This window comes from Mustela nigripes, chromosome 8 (assembly GCF_022355385.1).
Source record: "Mustela nigripes isolate SB6536 chromosome 8, MUSNIG.SB6536, whole genome shotgun sequence".
In the NCBI taxonomy this organism is placed as follows: Eukaryota; Metazoa; Chordata; class Mammalia; order Carnivora; family Mustelidae; genus Mustela; species Mustela nigripes.
Genome location: NC_081564.1, coordinates 6,133,152 through 6,151,400, shown reverse-complemented (window position 1 = coordinate 6,151,400; position 18,249 = coordinate 6,133,152). Strand labels below are relative to the sequence as shown.

At 58.2% G+C, this 18,249-nt stretch overlaps 1 protein-coding gene across 12 annotated transcripts in view; it reads right to left on the bottom strand.

The window, feature by feature from the left end:
* Window positions 1–17,904, bottom strand: part of PITPNM2 (phosphatidylinositol transfer protein membrane associated 2) — a 102,877-nt gene extending 84,973 nt beyond the window's left edge. For 6 of the 12 annotated variants that reach the window (XR_009405858.1, XM_059408286.1, XM_059408291.1 and 3 more), the window contains exons 1-2: window positions 17,754–17,904; window positions 16,371–16,477 (exon numbers count right to left, since the gene is read on the bottom strand). Coding sequence is in view for 6 of the 12 variants with exons in the window: in XM_059408286.1 (XP_059264269.1) it covers window positions 16,371–16,477; window positions 17,754–17,889 (243 nt within the window). In the remaining 6 variants the exon portion in view is untranslated. Of the gene's footprint in view, window positions 1–16,370; window positions 16,478–16,808; window positions 16,893–16,997; window positions 17,169–17,753 lie in introns of those variants that run through there. The other 6 variants (XM_059408292.1, XM_059408295.1, XM_059408288.1 and 3 more) reach the window with 5 other exon arrangements.
* Window positions 17,905–18,249: the final 345 nt, after the last annotated feature.

Genomic DNA, 18,249 nt, shown 5'->3' with positions numbered 1-18,249 from the left:
TCTGCCTGCCTCTCTGCCTACTTGTGATCTCTGTCTGTCAAATAAATAAAATCTTTTTAAAAAAATTAAAATAAAATAAAACTCACGGGGGAAAAGGTCACAGATACCTGCAAATATATACTTGACCCTTGACCCACAGAGCTGGGCGCTGCCCGCATGGAGAGGTCAAAAACCCACGCGTGACTTTTGACTCTCTAGAAACGTAACTGCTAACAGCCAGGCTGGGCCAGAAGCCTGACCGGCACCAGAAAGCCAATTAACAGGCATTCGGCATGTTCTATGTATTAAATACTGAATTCTTACAATAAAGGAAGCCAGAGAAAAGACAAATTATTAAGAAAATCAGAACAAAAGAGAAAAGTACATGGACAGTCTTGTCCTGTACTTATGAGAAAAATCGACATATAAGTGGACAGTTCACACCTCTGTTGTTCAAGGGCCAACTGTGCTGGAAACCACGGAGTCTCACACTTGACTGGATGAACTCTATGGGATAGGAATGAAATCCCAATAAAGCTGTTATGCAAGAATGAGACGCTTTGCTGGTTTGTGTGTGTGTGTGTGTGTGTGTGTGTGTTGTTGTTTTTTTTAAGATTTATTTATCTGAGAAAGAGCACGTGAGCGGGAGGAGGGGGCAAAGGGAGAGAGAGAGAATCTCAAGCAGACCCCTTGCTGAGCTCAGAGCCCGACCTGGGGCTCAAACCCCCGACCCCAAAATCATGATTGAACTGAAGTCAAGAGTCAGACACTCAACAGACTGAGCCACCTTGACGCCCCCAAAGTGAGACTATTTGTAAACAACCGGTCAAGGCTCTGAAGGGGAGGCTCCCTCTGCCCCTGAGCCTGGCCCCCTGTCCACCACTCTGCAGCCCCCTCCAGGGGGCAACCATAGCTCAGGGTCTGGTCCCACCAGGGCTAGTGCTGGGAGGGAAAACACGGCTCTTCCCAACCCCCTAGGACCCAGAGGACAGGTGTTGGCCCTGGAGAGAAGGGCTACTCCACATCCTCAATCGCCTGCACCCAGCCCAGGCCAAAGGCAATAACGCATCAACTTCCAGCTGGTTTGTGGCTGGATACGGTCTGACTACAGACGGTGGCACCTCAAGCTCTTAGCTCTGCTCAGACAAGAGCAGTCACGGGACAGCAATGACAACACTTGATGCGAGAGCATCCAATACTGTGTGTTACTTCTGGGCAGAGGCCACGCACCCTGGGCAAGCAGCCCCCACCCCTGCCAGCACTGGGGTTTCAAGAATCCCATGAGCCCAGGGACAGTGGCCAGAAAAGACCAGGGTCCATGGTGAGGAAGCTGGATTGGGCAGAGGCCGAGCTGGACCCCGGCAAGTCGAGGACAAAGCGTGGGACTAGAGCGGGAGGCCACTAGAGGCTGGAGGCTAAGGCCTCAGGGGGCCCAGGGATGATGTGTAGGTCAGGTCGGGTCAGGGGGACAGCAGAAACTGTCAGGCCAGATCTCACCGGCAGCCACCTCTGCCGCATTATAGGGTCGCAAGCTTTCTACCCAGCCAGGAGTTTTAGAAATTCTTGTCTTATTTCGGCCTTGCCAACTGGGCTGACCATACATTTCAAGGGGGTAACCTCGGCTCGTGTGACCAGCCAGGAGAATGGAGCTGAAGGGGCACGTAGAGGCCAGGAGCACAGAGGGGCTGGTCAGGCCGCTCCCAGGGTCCCCGAGCCTTGCTTCTGCATCGGCATGGAGGGATGGCCAGCATCTCCTTCGATGGGCAGTGAAAGGGGCACATAGGGCCATAACATGTGTAAGCTGGCCAGCCTCCATTCATTTTATTTCATCCTCCCTCAAACCCTAAGAGGTGACACTTTATGATTCCCATTTTGCAGAGGCAGACTCACAAGGCTCAGAGGGTGACAGCACTGGGCAGAACCCAAGTCCATTGCTTCTAGGGCTCAGGACCTCCACCTGGCACCAGCCTGCCTTGCAGACCACGCAAGCCGGGCACAGCCTGCCTGTCCTGCTGGGCTCGGGAGGCCAGAGGAGCAGCAGGCAGGTGAGGGAGAGAGGCTGAGCCAGGTCCACCAGCAAGGGTTGGACATCTGCAGGACGGGGGCAAGGCAGGGCAGAGAGGGTACAGGAGTACCCTTGGGCATCCCTGAGGGCCAAGCAAGTGCTCTCAACTTTCTAGAAGGACAGACCCCAGAAGGGACCCAGCAGATCTGGGTGTGGCCCTGGGGAAGACCAGGCTCTGCCCGAGTCCTTGGGTGCCTCTGAACCCATGTCCCCTCCCCCAGCCTTCTCAGGGATCAGTTTCCCCATCATCTTGCCATATCCTAAAAAATACATATTTGCTCTTCGCTTCCTTTTCCAGGCACAGAGCTCCTTGTGATGTCCTGAGTGATAAGAGTGTCTTCGGTGCTAATGAGCTAGAGGCAGAGGAGGGGAGAAGGGGCTGGAGTTGGAACTCGTCTCAGTGGCAATGATTTAATCATTTGTGCATTAAGAACCCTGAACAGGAGGGTTCAGAGAGCCTCCAGGCTGACGTAGGCATCCGGGAGGGTGGCACTCTCCAACACCCACAGGGACGGACCCTCTTGTACTTGGGGACCTTCCGGACCTCACCTCTCCCACCTCTGCACCGGCTGTTCCTCTGTATTCTTCATCGCGCCCATTATAACAACAATGAACCAACGAACACCAGCGAACGCTTCCTGAGTTCTGCAAACCATTCTAGCAAATCGATCCAACCCGAGGCAGGGGGAGGGATGTGTGGGAGCCCCAACGTCGTAGCCGTGTTGGACAGAAGCCTGGGGAACCCAACCCCTGGCCCTCGAGAACAGCTCCTGAGACGGAAGGCAGTCATGGGACTGAGCCCTTCCCCTGTGGGGTCTGTGCCAGCTCCAGGCAGCGAGCGTCAGAACCAAACGGACATCCAGGACACCCATGGGTGTCCGCAGGTAATCAGAGAATGGCTTGATGCAGAAAACCCGCACGTGTGGTATCGGAAGTGTGGCTGAGGGCACCTGGGTGGCTCAGTCGGTTGGGCATCAGACTCTTGGTTTTGGCTCAGGTTGTGATCACAGGTTGTGGGATCGAGCCCTGCATTGGGCTCTGCGCTCAGCTTGGAGCCTGCTGGAGATTCGCTCTCCCCTGCCCCTCCCACGGCTCGGTCTCTCTCTCTCTCTCAAATAAATAAATCTTTAAAAAAAGAAGAAGTGTTGCTGAGTAGAGAAGGTTCCTTCCATGCCCTGTCAGAAAAACGAACAATGGGCCTTGAGTGGCTTTGGGAGCCTCCTGGCTCTGATCTTCTCAGGCCCACAGACACTGGGGTGCCAGAGCAGCGTGGGGATTCTGACTCTCGCACTTGGTAGCAAACATCACAGCCTGTCCCCAAAGGTGAGATCAGGGCCTCGCAACCTCTCCTTTCTTCTATCAATATACACCCGCAGAATCATAAACAGATGAAAATATTTACACACCCAGATTAACGTCTGGAGCCTGTGGCCGCCTTAAGCAAACATGTTTATCTTTCTGTCAAACAACACTTTTAGAGTCACTTCTCTTTTGGGGTGCTGGGACTCCCCCCACACCAGGGTGAGGAGGAAAAAGGCGCCGGCAGGGGGCGGGCGTGCGGAGAGCCACCCACCAGCCTCTCCTCACAGCCAGCAAACTCGGGGTCAGAGAGAACCCCCAGGTCATGCGCTGACCCCTGTGGGAGTCTGTCATCTTGGCTCCAGACCAGGCTACCGGCAGCGGCCAAGCCTGCTGCAAAGTCACTCCTCGGGGCCATCTCAAGAAATCCCACTTTCTCGGGCATGCACGCCCACACATGATCCTGGTTTCTCAGGGCTCAGTTAAACACACACACACACACACACACACACACACACACACACACACAATCTTTCAGGTATGCACTCGACACAGCAAGACATCATGACGTTGCCAGAAGCCTGCCCCCCACCCCCGCCTCCAACCTGTCATCCACGTGAAGCCTGAGGAAGGCTCTTCTAATCCCCATACCAGAGTGAGCCGTGCCGTTCCTGGGACAGAAGCCGCTGTGTGCTTCCCCTCAGCTCTCAAGAGGACATTCATGCTCCTCGGCCAGTCCACGGCCCCCCATGCACCCTGCTCCTTCCCTCCGCCTGGGGGCCGCCTGGCCCGCCCCCGCCAACTGAACTCGCTGTGGGACCCACGATGCCTCCTCCTGCCTCTAAGCCTTCCGGCAGGCTGTTCCCTCTGCAGGGAAGACCCTCCCTGCTGATGCCAATTCTGCCCCAGCTGGTGGGTGAACTCAAGTCCCAGTGCCCCTGAGACCTTCCTCCCTGGTCTCCCCGTGCTGTCCCCACAGGCAGGTATCATGGACACCACAAGCGCACACAGACTGTCCCCTGCAGTAGCTGATGAGCTCCTGGCGGGGGGGGCGGTGCAGATTAGATTCGTCTCCGCTCCAGCCCACACTCGGGGTTCAAGACGGATCCACACGCAAACCGCCCGCCCCAGAATAACCACGGGGCAGAGGCACAGCCACCGCCCACCCCCCGCCCCGCCGCGGGACCAGCAGCACCCCCACGCAGCAGCTGCCCGCTCATCTGCAGGCGGCATGCACGCTGGGTGGCATTGACAAGCCCGGTGTCACTAAGGGTACGCCCCCTGCGTGGGCCCTGCCTGCTCCAGCTCTCGGCCTTTGTTCACCGAGGCCACAGGAGAGAGTGGGCTCCCAGGAAGCCGCTTCCTGGGCTTGGCGACGGCACAGAAACAATATTTTATTCACGGCGAGCTCACAGGACTCTTGCCAGCCTCCCCAATTCTATCCTTGTCCATGAGAAGTGTCTCTTGAGCACGAGGACTGCTCCTCGCTCAACGCCAGCCCCGGGGACCTGCTCCTGGCGCAGGAGGAGGCTCTGGGAACTGGGCGGGAAGGTGGGAGCGCGGACGGGAAGGGGACAGGGAGCGTCTGGACTCCCCAGCCCCCCACCCCCTGGGCAACTCCAGCCTGGAGGAGCGTCATTCCTTTCGCTGAGCGGTGAGGACCAGGGGACCAGAGGAGAAACCAAGCTGTGCCCTGGTCAGGAGGATGGATCCAGGCTGGGAGGAAGCAGAAGGGAAGGCAGGCATGAGGCTTGGGAAGGCCACATGGTGCCCGGGCCCCAGCCTTCATCCGAGGGCCGCTCTGCAACGGGAACCAGGCCTCGAGGAGGGAGATGGAGCGGGCTGACGATGTTGAACTGGGCCACGGTTCTTAGCACAGCACACAGTCCCTCCCTCCGTGTGGCTGTCCCCGGGATTCCCACTGGGGCCACTGGCCATTCCCCTTTATAAGCTACTCTAGGGAGTGGTACCGAGGAGCTCGCTCCTTCCAGCAGCCAGCCCTTCTGTGCAACGTCCGGACAGCCCTGCACCCCTCCCCCTCCCTCCCCTACTGCCCGGGCCCCCAGGCACACGTGGGCTCTGGGAGGGAGTGGGCAAGGAAACCTGCCGTTCCACGCACGGCTGGTGGCGGCGTGGCTGGGGAGGTGTTCTAGCAGGCTTATTTATAGCCGAGCACCCCGTGCGCACACTCTCCAGTATGCACCGCCTGCCTGCCTGCCACTGGGGCTTTTCAATCCGTGGCTATATTTATCCCCCGGAGCCGTTGGGATAATGGCGAGGCCAGAAATAGCCTCGAAGACATTCACGTGAAGATGACGGGCAGGTCCCCAGCTCCCGGGCTGACCTCGCCCCCCACATCTGCTGCTCGGCAGTGGGCAACTGGGAACAGCTGGATGGGCCGGTAAGGGAGCTGAAGCCAGGCTCCCGGGAACGGCATCAGCCCTCGCTCCCGGCCGGCGCTCTCTCGCGGTGCAACAGACACGTCCAAAGCAAGGCATCGCAGCTGCCGGGCTGCCGGGAGACCAGAAGTGAGGCGATCTCCTGACGGACGTCAGCACGTTACTCAGCTCCAAGACAGAACAGAGGCTCAAAGGGAGCGGGCCCGTGGGCTCTGCTGGTTCCTGGACACAAAAAGCTGCCAAAAGCAGGTCACCCACACACGGAGGCTGCGAGGACACGCCTTCCGGTCCTCCCCTCCCCACCCTCACTTGGACACTGGAGCACGGCTCCCAGGGTCTCCCACAAGCCCGACCAACTGCCCCGCTCCTGTAAGGGAGGACGACTTGAAGACAATCTGGCTGATTGGGGAAGAAGAAGCGGGCACCTGAGGGGAACTGGTGGGCCGCCCCTGCTCCTCAGCTTCAGTGTCTAGGAAGAAGTGTCCCCCATGGGATGGGGGACAGGCACTCACTGGAGCACCTGGCATAATAGAGGAAGGGCACAGAGTACAGCTGGAGCAGAGAGAAGGTGCAGCTGACTGCCTGGCGGGGAGGATTTCACAGGAGGGGGCATTTTGGTTGAGCTTTGAAGGATGCTCAGGAGTTTACCAGGAGAAAAGATGTTAGCACACGGGGACAGCAAGAGCCAGCGGCTTTAGTACTCAAAGTGCTGGTATGTCTGGGGAATGGCGAGACGTCCCAGGCACAGGAGGGCAAGGTCAGGGTGGTGAGATAGAGTCAGGCCAAGCAGGGCGCTAGGTCCCATCATAGATCTCAGGAGCAGAGCCTTCGAGCACATGGGATTGAGCACACTCATTGGCTCTATCTGCGGCCTGAGTGGGTGTCCTCCAGCAGACACACCGGCCGGTCCCGGACACCTCCTCCCTGGCTGGATCCTAAGCCCCTGGCTCTGACTTCGGTCTGACTGCCTCCTCTCTTTCCCAGGAGCCCTGGCCCATTCTGGTCTCTCCAGGGGAGCCCAGGGCCCCGTTTCCCAGGAGCACCTCCCACAAACTCCATTTGTGGGGTGATCCCAGAGAGCCAGGAGCTCTCCTTGGAGCCCCTACACAGGAGTCCGTTTAACTGCTGTCAGTGGCCCAGGTCGATGTCACCTGCTGTCCCTTCCGCAGATGAGGACATGAAGCCTCCCAGAAGCCAAGCCCCTGCTCAAGATAACATCGCAGCTGGTGACAGAGTCAGACTTGAAACCCAAGCTTTGTCTTGACTCTGGGCTGCCTGGACTTCTGCAAGGCCTAGTTCCCTTTTGTTCCCCCCCACCCCCCACCACCCAAAAAAACTTTCTAAAGAACAGAACTCCCTGAAGCAATCAAGACAGGCCCAGGTGGTCTCTGACTCTGCCTCCTGCCTGGGCAGGGGCTGGGCTGGTGCTGCCAGGCTGGGGAGCCGCCACTCTGCCTGCCAGGGTCCAGCCAAGGGAGGGAGCAGACCCGTCTCTGTGCCTGGGGGCCGGGGGAAGTTTCTGAGGATGCCTCCAAGCATAGGGCTGGCTCTCTGTGGGACTCCTGGGGCAGATCTGGGCTCCTTCCTCGTGGCTGATCACAGAACAGGAGACAGGGTGCAGAGCGGGGCAGGGCTACCATCATGGGATTGAGTCTAGTCTCCCAAACCCTGCAGCTTCTGAATTGCCCAAAGCACTCCTGAATCTCCAGTACTGGCTCCAAGGGCTCCCTGTGTGCCACGGCTGAATGCCTCTTGGAGCTGGAGCTCCTCCAGGGCCCACCTGTCCTATGCCAGCCTTTCCTGGTGAAGAAACACAAGATCCCCAGGGTACAAGACACTGACAGACGAAGGGAGATTTCCCCAGGGGGTGATCAGAAGACAAAAGGAGGTACCCTGAAATGCAAATACTATATCTTTTAAAAAATCCCAGACAGAGCATCTACTGTGTGCCCAGCACCTACTGTGTGTCCAGCACTCACAATCTAGGGAAAAATAACAGCTAACACAGACACAGCCCTTCCTGAGCACTGTACCAAAGTCACTAGTCAACTTCCCATGGCCACGTGCAGTGGGCCCTAATACTGTCCCCATCTTATAGATGGGAAAACTGAGTCTCAGAGAGGTGAAGGGACCTGCCCCGTCTCCCAGCCGGGAGCTGAACCTTTGACTCTGGAGTCTGCATTAACCACCACCACACTACCCGACTCTCCATGTCTATCATTATTTAAAAAAAAAAAAAAAAAAAAAAAAGTGCACTGTAAAATGGGACAGCCACTTTGGAAAAGTCGGGTAATTCCTCAAAATGTTAGAGACAGAAAGATTTACCCTAGGACCCAGCAATTCCACTTGTAGGTACATACTCTGGAGGAATGAAACAGAAGCCCACACAAAAACCTGTACGTGAACGTTCCCAGGGGCCTTATTCATGATCGCCAAAAACCCCCAACTGTGGGAGGAAAAGTAGTTAGATGTCTATTCGACGGATGAGTGAACTAACAACACACGCTGATCCAGACACTAGAGAACAGTGACAGCCCAGACACCGGCCCCAACCTGCACGAGCCCGAAAATCATGACAGCGTGGGAGCAGCCGGTCACTGAAGGTCACACGGGGTCTGAGCCCATGACAGCAAACACCCAGAGCAGGTGAATCCACAGGGACAGGAAGCACGTCAGGGGCTGCTGGAGGTGTGGGAGGGGAGTGACAGCAAAGGGGGTATAGGTTTCTTTTCGGAGGGACAAAAATGTTCTAAAGTCTTCTGACGGTTGCACAAGTCTGGGAAGACAGGACGTATCATTGAATTGTACACTTCAAATGGGGGAGTTGTACGCTACATAAATTATGGGTCAGACCAGTCGCTAAAGAATCACCACACTGCGGGTGCCGGGGTGGCTCAGTGGGTTAAAGCCTCTGCCTTCAGCTCAGGTCATGATCTCAGGGTCCTGGGATCAAGCCCCGCATCGGGCTCTCTGCTCAGCAGGGAGCCTGCTTCCTCCTCTCTCTCTTTCTCTGCCTGCCTCTCTGCCTACTCGTGATCTTGTCTGTCAAATAAATAAATAAAATCTTTAAAAAAAAAAAAAAAGAATCAGCACGCTGGGCGAAAGCAGAGGTGTACAAGCCCAGGGCACTGGGGGACAGGGAGCAGGGGGAGTCCTGGCTGGCTACGGGAGGGGCAGGCTGGGCAGCCCTGTCCACCACGCAGTGGCATTCCGCCAGCTGGCCACTTCTCCAAGCAAGGCATGTCCCCAGCTTACTGTGTCAGACATGGGACTCGGGGGCCAGCACAGCACAGGCCAGGGAGGAGGAGGACTCGGGCCACCTCTCCTGGGACAAGTGCGTCCTCAGACACTCCCCTTCAAACTCTGTCTCCATAGCTCCGGGGTCCCCACTTCCAGAAGCCTTTCCTGGCCTCAGAGACAGAAGGAACTATTCGCTGGCGAGCCCCGAGCCCGACACAGATGTGGCTCAGAGAGCTCTGGCGCCATGGGGCCCAGCCGCTGTTGCCAGGCAGCCACAAGCCCTGGGACCCGTGGCCAGCTCTGACTGCTTGGGTTGGGCAAGGGGTGCTCGTTCCCTGGGCCCCTACTGCGTGCCAGGCACCTCCAGAGGCTCCACGCGGGCTTCCTCCCTTGCGCTCCTCTGCTCAGTCCGCCCTCATCTAGGCCATCTCTGCGAGATGCCTTAGTAGTTAAAGAAAACCTGCCCCTGACCTCAGAATTCCCTTAGAGGCAGGAGTGGAGCGTGGGGCAGGCTGGCCCTGGGGTGACCTGCGATGGAAGAGCTGTCCCTCCTGCTCAGATGCCCAGCTTGGTTCCATTTCCATATGCCTCTTCACAGTAAAGGACTGGGGAGTGAGCGTACCGTGTCTCCCAAAAGTATCTGTAACATGCAGGAGACCCAAAGGTGGCTCTGCCCCACTCGGGGGGGGAAGAGGGGAGGCGTGGCCATTCCAAGCCCCTCGAAGCACAACGGGGCTTTATGTTTACCTCTGGTGCACAGCACAGCTCAGGCATACAGAAGGTGCTTAACACATGTTAGTTAAGTGATGGCCCAACTTCAGGCTGCGCCTCCCACCTGGGAACCCACCTCCTAGAAAGCTGCTGGGTGAGAACAGGCCAACAAACCCACTTTCGTCAGGGAGACGGAGCCCAGAGGGGAGGCGTGAACCCTGAATCCCACCAGCAATGTGTGGAAACTGCACCCAACCCCACCTGTGCTGGAGAAGGGTCCGATGGTGGGAAGCACAGCAGGACTGCGGGGAAGCTCCCCTGGCATACCACGTCGGGCCACAGCCCACGACGGGGAAGGAAGGGACTCGAGAGCAAGTGCGTGGGTTTCCTCGCCGTCCTGCCCCTCCTCTGGCCTCCAAGAAAGATGCCACCAAAAGGACAGAAGCTGCCGCACACCCAGCCCATGGGGCCTGGTGCCTCTCTTCAGCGTCCGGCCAGATCTCCCACCTCTGGGCACCGTGTTCTTGTGAGCCCTGCCCCACGGTCATCTGTGGTCCCAGGTCACTGACCGGAGCCTGTGGCAGTGAGAACCGTAGCTGGAGACGGCCGTAAATCAATTGTAGGAAGCAATTTCCAAGTTGTCATTCCTCATTGGTAGATTCATTACGATGGGGACAGGCCAAGTGAAAAGGCGGAAAGAAAAATCGAACTAGATCTCCCCTCTTAGGCCTTAATAGATTCAGATTCTCCAAAGAAAGCTAAAGGGAAATCTCTCTTCGCCTTCCCCAGGCAACCTTTGTGCTAAGGAATCTAAAGACGAGACCCAGGGGTGCCTGGGTGGCTCAGTCCGATAACCATCTGCCTTGGGCTCAGGTCATAATCCCAGGGTCCTGGGATGGAGTCCCGCATCGGGCGCCCTGCTTGGCGGAGGGACTGATTCTCCCTCTCCCTCTGTGGCTGCCTGTGCTTGTGCTCTCTCTCTGCCTAATAAATAAATAAAATCTTATTAAAAAAAAAAAAAGATGACACCCAGATCGTCCCATGCAGAGCTGGGAACTTGACAGGACTTTTTCTGTATCATGAAGGTCACAAGGGACTTAAAGCTGGTCATCAGAGCAGGATTGCAAACTAAAAAAAAAAAAAAAAAAAACGGTTCGCAGCCCATTCCCTGCTCACAAAGAAGCACGCAGAAGTCCCGGTGATGAAGTGCAAGGTTGCCCCCCAGTGAGTACAACCAAGGTCAAAGTGCAGCTGGGTCCTCACAGTTAAAGCACAATCTGTTCTAGGTGACAGCCGTGGGCCATGAGATCCCAGCTCTCGCCCACTCTCCCAGCCCCGTTTGTTCTAAGAGATGGATCGGGGACTTAACCAGACCCCCATGGGGTGCGGATGGCTTCTGGCTGGGGTTCACCAGGGTATCTTGGAGGTTGCAGAGGCTGCTCGGGGCCTGACCTTGGATCCCCTGTGCGTGGACAGCTCCCTACCGTCACGGGGGCTTCTGGGTCCACTTGTCTGTCTCCCCCCAGCTATGAGCTCCTCAAGAGAAGGACATTTTAGCTCTGGTTTAGCACTTGGTAAAGCCCAAAAAGGTCTTCAATAAAATGCATGGGAGCGTTGGATGACCTGCCCCAGAGCTCAAACAAGGCCATCAAGACCCCTGCCCAACTGAAGTCAAAACGCCAGCCCAGAAAACGCAGAAGGTAGCTCAGTGCGCCCAGAACCATCCGCTTAGGAAGCCCCGAATTCCTGCCCACCAGTGGAGTCTGCTAGGACTCCGCACTCAGCTGTACTCTCTTGGGCCAGCCCTTCTTGCCTGCACGCCCCCTGCCCAGAGCCGTCCGGCAGATCAGCTACAAAACACTGGACGTGGGGCTGGAAGCCCGAGTCACAAGAATTTGCCGTGTGACTTTGGACAATAACTTACTTCCTTTACCGGGGCTCAGTCTTCCCACAGGTTAAGTGAAAGTGCTGACCTCCTGAGTCCTTCCAAGTCTGTGAGAACCTGTTCTCTACAAGCCCACACAACTGGGATCGCCTGGTTCCTAAGCGATCCCTTTAGGCTCTACGTTTAAGACCTATAAGACTGGGGGAGCCTCGGTGGCTCAGTGGGTTAAAGCCTCTGCCTTCGGCTCGGGTCGTGATCTCAGGGTCCTGGGATCGAGCCCCACATCGGGATCTCTGCTCTGCAGAGAGCCTGCTTCCTCCTCTCTCTCTCTGCCTGCCTCTCTGATGACTTGTGATCTCTGTCTGTCAAATAAATAAATAAAATCTTTAAAAAATAATAAAGTAAAATAAAATCTTTAAAAAATAATAAAATTTAAAAAAAAAGGACCTATAAGACTGGAGCCCGCCTCCCTCACTCCCCCACACCCCCCCCCCCCCCCCCGCCCCCGCCTGCTTCGCTCGCTCGCTGGCCCAGCGGCCAACCCCTCAGGCCATGACAACGGTCTCCCCGTTGGCCTCCCCGTTGGTCTCCCCGCTTCCTCCCTCCACCCGACCCAGTCCATTCTCGGCATAGTAGCCAGAACCCAGCCTTCTAAAGCTCGGTGGGATCCTGGCCCTCCTCTGCTTGAACTCCCCCGTATTACCGCTTCCTACCTGGGGTCAAAGTCAGAGTCTCAACAAGACTTGCAGGGCCCTGCTGGGTGTGGGATTTCATTACTTCTCCAGCCCCTTCCCCTGCTACCCGTCTTCTCCCTCCTTCCCTCCAGTTTCTAGAACTTCCTGGATAGGCTCCTGCTGCAGGGCCTTTGCACAGGCTGTCTCCTGCCTGAATACTCCTCGGGATAAGCTCCTGGCTCTCTCCTTGGCTTCCTTCAGGCATTTGCTTAAGTGTCCCAACTTGAGAGGCCTTCTTATTTATTTAGCATTAATCTCCATCTGACAGTCTTTGTTTATTGTGTGTCTACCCACACTAGACTACGAACCCAAGAGAGACAGGATTTTCAGTGTTGTATCAGTCCTTTATACCCAGCTCCCGGAACAGTGGGTACTTGCTAACTGCTGAGTGAATACATTTACTGCAATACAGGGAATGAACACATTCTGAGCACCTGCGGGTCAGATCATGCTGCTAAAACGTACAGTCTGGGGCCACACAACCTCCAGCTTGAATGGCATCATCTCAGGAGTTCCTGAGAATCCCCAGCTCTGGACACTGTCTCCAGGAATCAAAGTGATTGCTCTAGGCAGGTTTACCGCTCAGGAAGCATGTGCAGGAACAAAGCACGGAAATGACCCAGAGAACACTGTCCGGACCTGGTCCCGGGAGGGCTGAGGGTCGGCTCATAAGGAAATGCCACCAGGTGCCTCCTTGCCAGGCAAGATGGGATTATCAACACGGCATCGGTGAGGGCACAGGACCCCACACCACCACCCCCGGCCATGGGGAAGTGCAAGAGACTCCAGCGCCTGGAGGCCGAGGTGGGGGAAGGGGGAGCAGGAGGCAGCTAGAGAGGGGCTGCCAGTGCCCCTGGGCGGAGCCCCAGCTGGGATAAGGGTGGGTGAGACGCAGCCACTGGCCTCGCGTGGCCTCAAGGAAACTAAGGCATCTTCTCACCCTGGCCCTGCCGATCCCGGAGTGCGTGAGCAGACTGCACTCAAGCCAAGCTCCCTGAGAGCCGTGGTGTCCCTATGCAAACTTCAACAGGTGACCAGGAGCCAGGACCAGAAACAAAGCCAGAGGAATGCACTCCTGCCACCTGGGTGAGAAGGAAGTATGGGCTTGGAAAGTGCACCTGAGTCAAGAGGCAAAGCCAGGGAGTGGGCACTTGGAGGCTCCTGGCACGCAGAGGAACAGAGAGGCCCGAGAGCCAGAATCCCGTGTGGTGTTCTGTCCGCGGGCGGGGAGGCCACGGCACTCTCTGGGCTGGCCCTGGGCCCAGGCTGCACTGGCCGTGTGGCAAGGGCCCCACATGAGAAAAAAAAACATGGCCGAGGGAAGCCAGGCGGGGCACGGGAGGGGAACTCGCATCCCCCAGAGAGCACCCAGCTCTCTCCCAAACACGGCAGGGCCACAGCAAAAGAATGCAGGAAGCGAGCGGCATTCCGGGTGTAGGATACAACACAGGGTCCAGGAGGCACCCGCTCCGGACCGCAAGCTCCGGCCTCTCCCTGCACGTGGGCACAGCCTCCCGCACCGGTTACAGCCACCAAATTCACCGATCATCACAGGCCTAAACCCCGAGCTGCTGCGGCCCAGGTACCTGCGGGCAGGATTAAGGAAGCTTCTGCAGGTGAAGGAGAGGAGCCTCTGCCCTGCCGTGGGCCTCTGTCCTGAGCTTCGGGGAGGCCGGGAGGCCAGCAAGTGTGGGGGGACGGAAGTGTGTGTAGGTGCTGCTGGGCTGAGGTCCTGTCGGAGGCATCCGCTCTTCTATGAGATAGTGACCTTGCTGAGGCCTCACAGAGACAATGGCAGGAAGCGCCCCTCCCTGCGAGAGCTGGGGAGTCAGGAAGGAAGTGATGACCCAGGGCCTGGGCCCGCAGACCCTCCCCACAGAGGAAAACATCAAATGGCAGAAGCTCTGAGCCCCGGCTCAGGACGGCAAACATCTTCGTCTTCTTCCCCGGGCTGGGTGGGTGTCGGAGGGCACAGATGCTCCCCAGCCGGGACCCCTCTGTCAGGCAGACCCGCTCTGCAGACCGCCCTGTGTCCAGGCCAAGCCGCTGCGGAACGCAGCCAGGCTGAACCGAGACCACTCGGGCTGGCCCCTGGCCTGCGCCCACCCCACCCCCACCTCCGGGAAGGAAGGGCTCCCGTTGCTTTGCAGCAAGGAGCTCCTCCAAAAATAGACCCTGCTCCTTAAGCCCTTTCCTTCCTTTTGCCCCTGCAGAGATGAGACCTCATATTCTTAGCTGCTGGCGAGGGGCTGCCTCCTCCCCGCTTCCCAACGCATCCCAGCCGGGGCCTGGGGGTCCTGAGGCCTGGCACAGCCATAGACTCCCACAGCGAGCTCAGAGGCACGTAGGGGGCAACCGCAATCTTCCTCTCTGCCAAGCACAGAGGGGAGACCGTGGCAGGGAAGGATGTCACGCGGGCGGGAGTCCTGTCTGTTTTCTCAGCTGCATGCCTGGAACCCCAAAACAGTACCTGGTCTATCCTGAGGACATGGTAAATGTTCGCGGGATAAATGAATAAAGCAGAGGAATTCCTGAGCACACTTGGGGTGAAGAGGGGACCCCCAGAGAAGATGGCCACAAGGCCACCATCTCTAAAGCCCCAGAACTGGGGGATGCAGCTGCTCGGAAGGGAAAGAACTGCCTTCAGGGGGGAGGAAACAGGAAGCGAGGCGCTGTCGTCAGAAGTTGGGCGTCGCGGGCAGAGCAGGGCTCACGAGGCCCCTCGGCCAGGCTGCCCTCAGACGCCCTCGGGGAGGCTCAGGAGCAGGCCTGCGGTCCCCACCAGCCCCCCCCCCCCACCCCCAGCCGCTGAGGCTCTGAGACTCTCCCAGAGTGAATTAAGACAACAAAACACAAAGACAACAGAAGACTCTCTCCTCTTGCACTTGCAGGCCTTTTCACAGCAGCTAAAAAGAATGAGCAATTACAGCGCACACAGCCCACGGTGCCAACACGGAAACACAGGAGCGAGGGGGGCGCTCGGCGGAGGCCTCGTCTGCGGTGCCCCGCTCCCCAGCAAGGACGGGAGGCCCAGAGGGGGCTTACCTGGGCCAGAAGGCGAGGAAGGGTAGAGCCTGGACCCCATCCTTCGGGGAACCCCCGCCACATTTGAAAAACCATGCCGTGTGCTCTAGAGTCTAGACTTGGGGTCCAGTCCCAAGTCCGCCCCGACTAGCTGTGTGACCTTGGAGCAGACACTTGCCACCTCTGAGCCTCAGCTTCCTTGTGTGACATGGGATCCTCACGGATGCTGTGGGCTTAGTGGAGCGGGTGCGCACAGTGTTCAGGGAGGGACACTGGCTTTACCCCCCAAGCCTCTTCACCTTGTCAGGTTAGTCTCTCCAGATGGGACATCCGCTCTCCTTGTCCCCAGATTTCCAACTAGCTGATCAGCCCTCAGGGAGGGGGTGCCTTGGGGTTTAGAACAAGAAAAGGCAACACCACATTACCTGTTCTACCCCCCAAAGGCCTTGGCAGGACGAGAAGGGGACAGGGTGAGGCCTGTGCCGGAAACCCGGGGACAGGGAATGGGATGGGACGGACGGACGCACACAGGGACCCCGGGCAGGAGGGGAAGAGCTTCGCACTGGGAGACCCGCCAAGGCCACCGCTGACTCCGTGGAGGGCCTCAGACACTCCACGGCCCGCCCGCTGCTCAGTTTCTCACCCAGTCCGTGTCACTGACTACCGCTTGTGGGGAAGGCGGCGAGGCAGTGCCCAGCCCCTGCCCTCGGCCAAGGCCTAGGAGCCCTGTTTCCTAGGAGTGGGGACCCCAGGGTGGGCCAGGGGCTCCAAGAGAAGAGAGGTCCCTCAGGGCACACAGTATGGCAGAGTCACAAGGGCCTCCCAAATGGGGTGTTTCATTTCTGGAATCTAAAGGAACCACAGACAGAACATCGGTCCTACCAACTTAGTGACGAACAATCAATATTTGCAAGAAGGGGGATCGATTCGTACAATCTATCCCATTAATCAGATAAAGTCAGATGCTTAAGGGAGAGGAAACAGCAGGAGAGCCCCTGCACCCCCAGACCCCAAAGCCAGTGGGCGGTCCTTACCTGTGGGTCCGTGGGAGAAGGCTCCCTCGATGTCCTGTGGCAGCAGGAGGGATGACTCGCTAGGCACACGGGAGGGTGTCGGCGACCAGGACACACGTGCCAGCATCCTGCAGGGAGAACCCGGTGGAGGAGGACGTGAGACACCAGCTGCTCCAGTCACTCAGGGCAACCCAGCCGGGAAACCCACAAGGCCTGGCTTCATCCTGAGCAATGCCAGAGACCCAGAAATCTGGCTGTGCCAAGGGGAGAGGAGGACAGGGAGGCTGGAGGGGTCCGCTCTCCGCAGAGGGACCCGGTCGAGAATGCGGTCCCAGAGGCTGGTGCACCCAGTGCTGCCCCGGGCTCCCTCTGCTTCAGAGGAGAACCGGGACCCACACCCCCAGCGTGCAGGACCTTGCCCGGCCCAGAACTCTCAGCCCCAACCCCGGTATTGTTCACCTATCAGTCTCTGGGACGGCAGGACCCCAGGCTGCAGAGGGGGTGGCCAAGGGAAGAGAAGCAGGGAACAGCAGCCTAGACCTCTTGGCCATCAGCCGGGAGCATCCTGATGCCCGGGGCGGGGACATAAGCAGCGTCACGGGGCGATGCAAGTCCCTGCAGCTGGGCGGCGTGTAACTGGAGACCCACCTCTGCCAGATATCCGAGGCCAGAGACAAACACAACACGGCGGAAAAGGTGGAGAAATGGATTTCTGGGGCGTCCTGGGTGCAATCAGCCTCCAAGACATCAGCAAATTCACAGGCACGGCTGGAGCCGCCTCCCAACCCGGGGTTCCCACCGGGGCCCACACCTGCAGCTCAACACAGTTCTCATTTGTCTGACGCACTTGCCTGACCCCACACAGAGCCCAAGTAGCTGGCAGCAGCAAGGGGGGAAGCTTTCCCCTGACCGTGACCCGCGAAGGCAGCCCCACCCCCACCCCACCCCCCGCCAGCACCGGAGGCTGTAGAAGTCATGGTTCTCTAGGAACCAATTCTCAGCTCCAGAGAGCCCCCCACCCCCCACCAAGGGCTGAGGCCAGGCACCGGCGGCTCCAGGGACACCCGCCCAGGTCTGCAAGGCTGTCGCTGTCTGCCGTCCTGACAGAGGCAGAAGCAAAGCGAGGGGCATTCCGTGCAGGCTTGGGACAGCACGACTGGTTAAGTGCTGAATGAGGGCACAGGGAGCGAGAGTTCAGAGGAGGGAGAGAATCTAACTGGGGACGGCACAGCAGTGGGAGGTGTGGCTGCGAGCCGTGGAGACCAGCTTTTCACACGCCCACCCTCCGCAGTGCCGGCCCACACTCCCGGAGGAGCCACGGCCGATTCTGCCAAGTCCGCTTCAGGCCAGGCCTGCGGGAGTGGAGGCTGCATCTCCTCCTGTCCACGCCGCACCCCCACATACGTGCTCGGCCCCGCAACGGTGCAAAATGTCTCAGGGGTCCCGGGTCCCCAGCTGGGCAGGCGGGGGGAGACGGGGACTCCAGCTTCTCTCCCGCAATGGTCCAGCGAATTCCCCAGCTTGACACACACACACACATACGCGCGCGCGCGCGCACACACACACACACACACACACACACACTCTTGCCCTGCCTCCCTCCCTGTGGTTTCTCCGTTGTTTCTTCGCTTCCACCACAAAACCTCTAAACCCAGTGTGAGGTCAGTGTGCGTCTCCCCCCTGTTTCAGAGGTAAGGAAGCCCGCGGGGAAGGAAGGGTGTTCGCCATGGTAACACGCCAGTCAGCGGCAAGCTGGCTTCTGAAGGCCGGGCCCTCTCCACTCCACCGTGACGCCTCTGGTGGGTGAGAAGGTCAACTGTGACTCAGCCCAGCAGAATGAGATCGGCGGGGGCTGCGAGAGAAAAATGCGCACTCCTTACAGCGAGGTGCACCGTGGGGA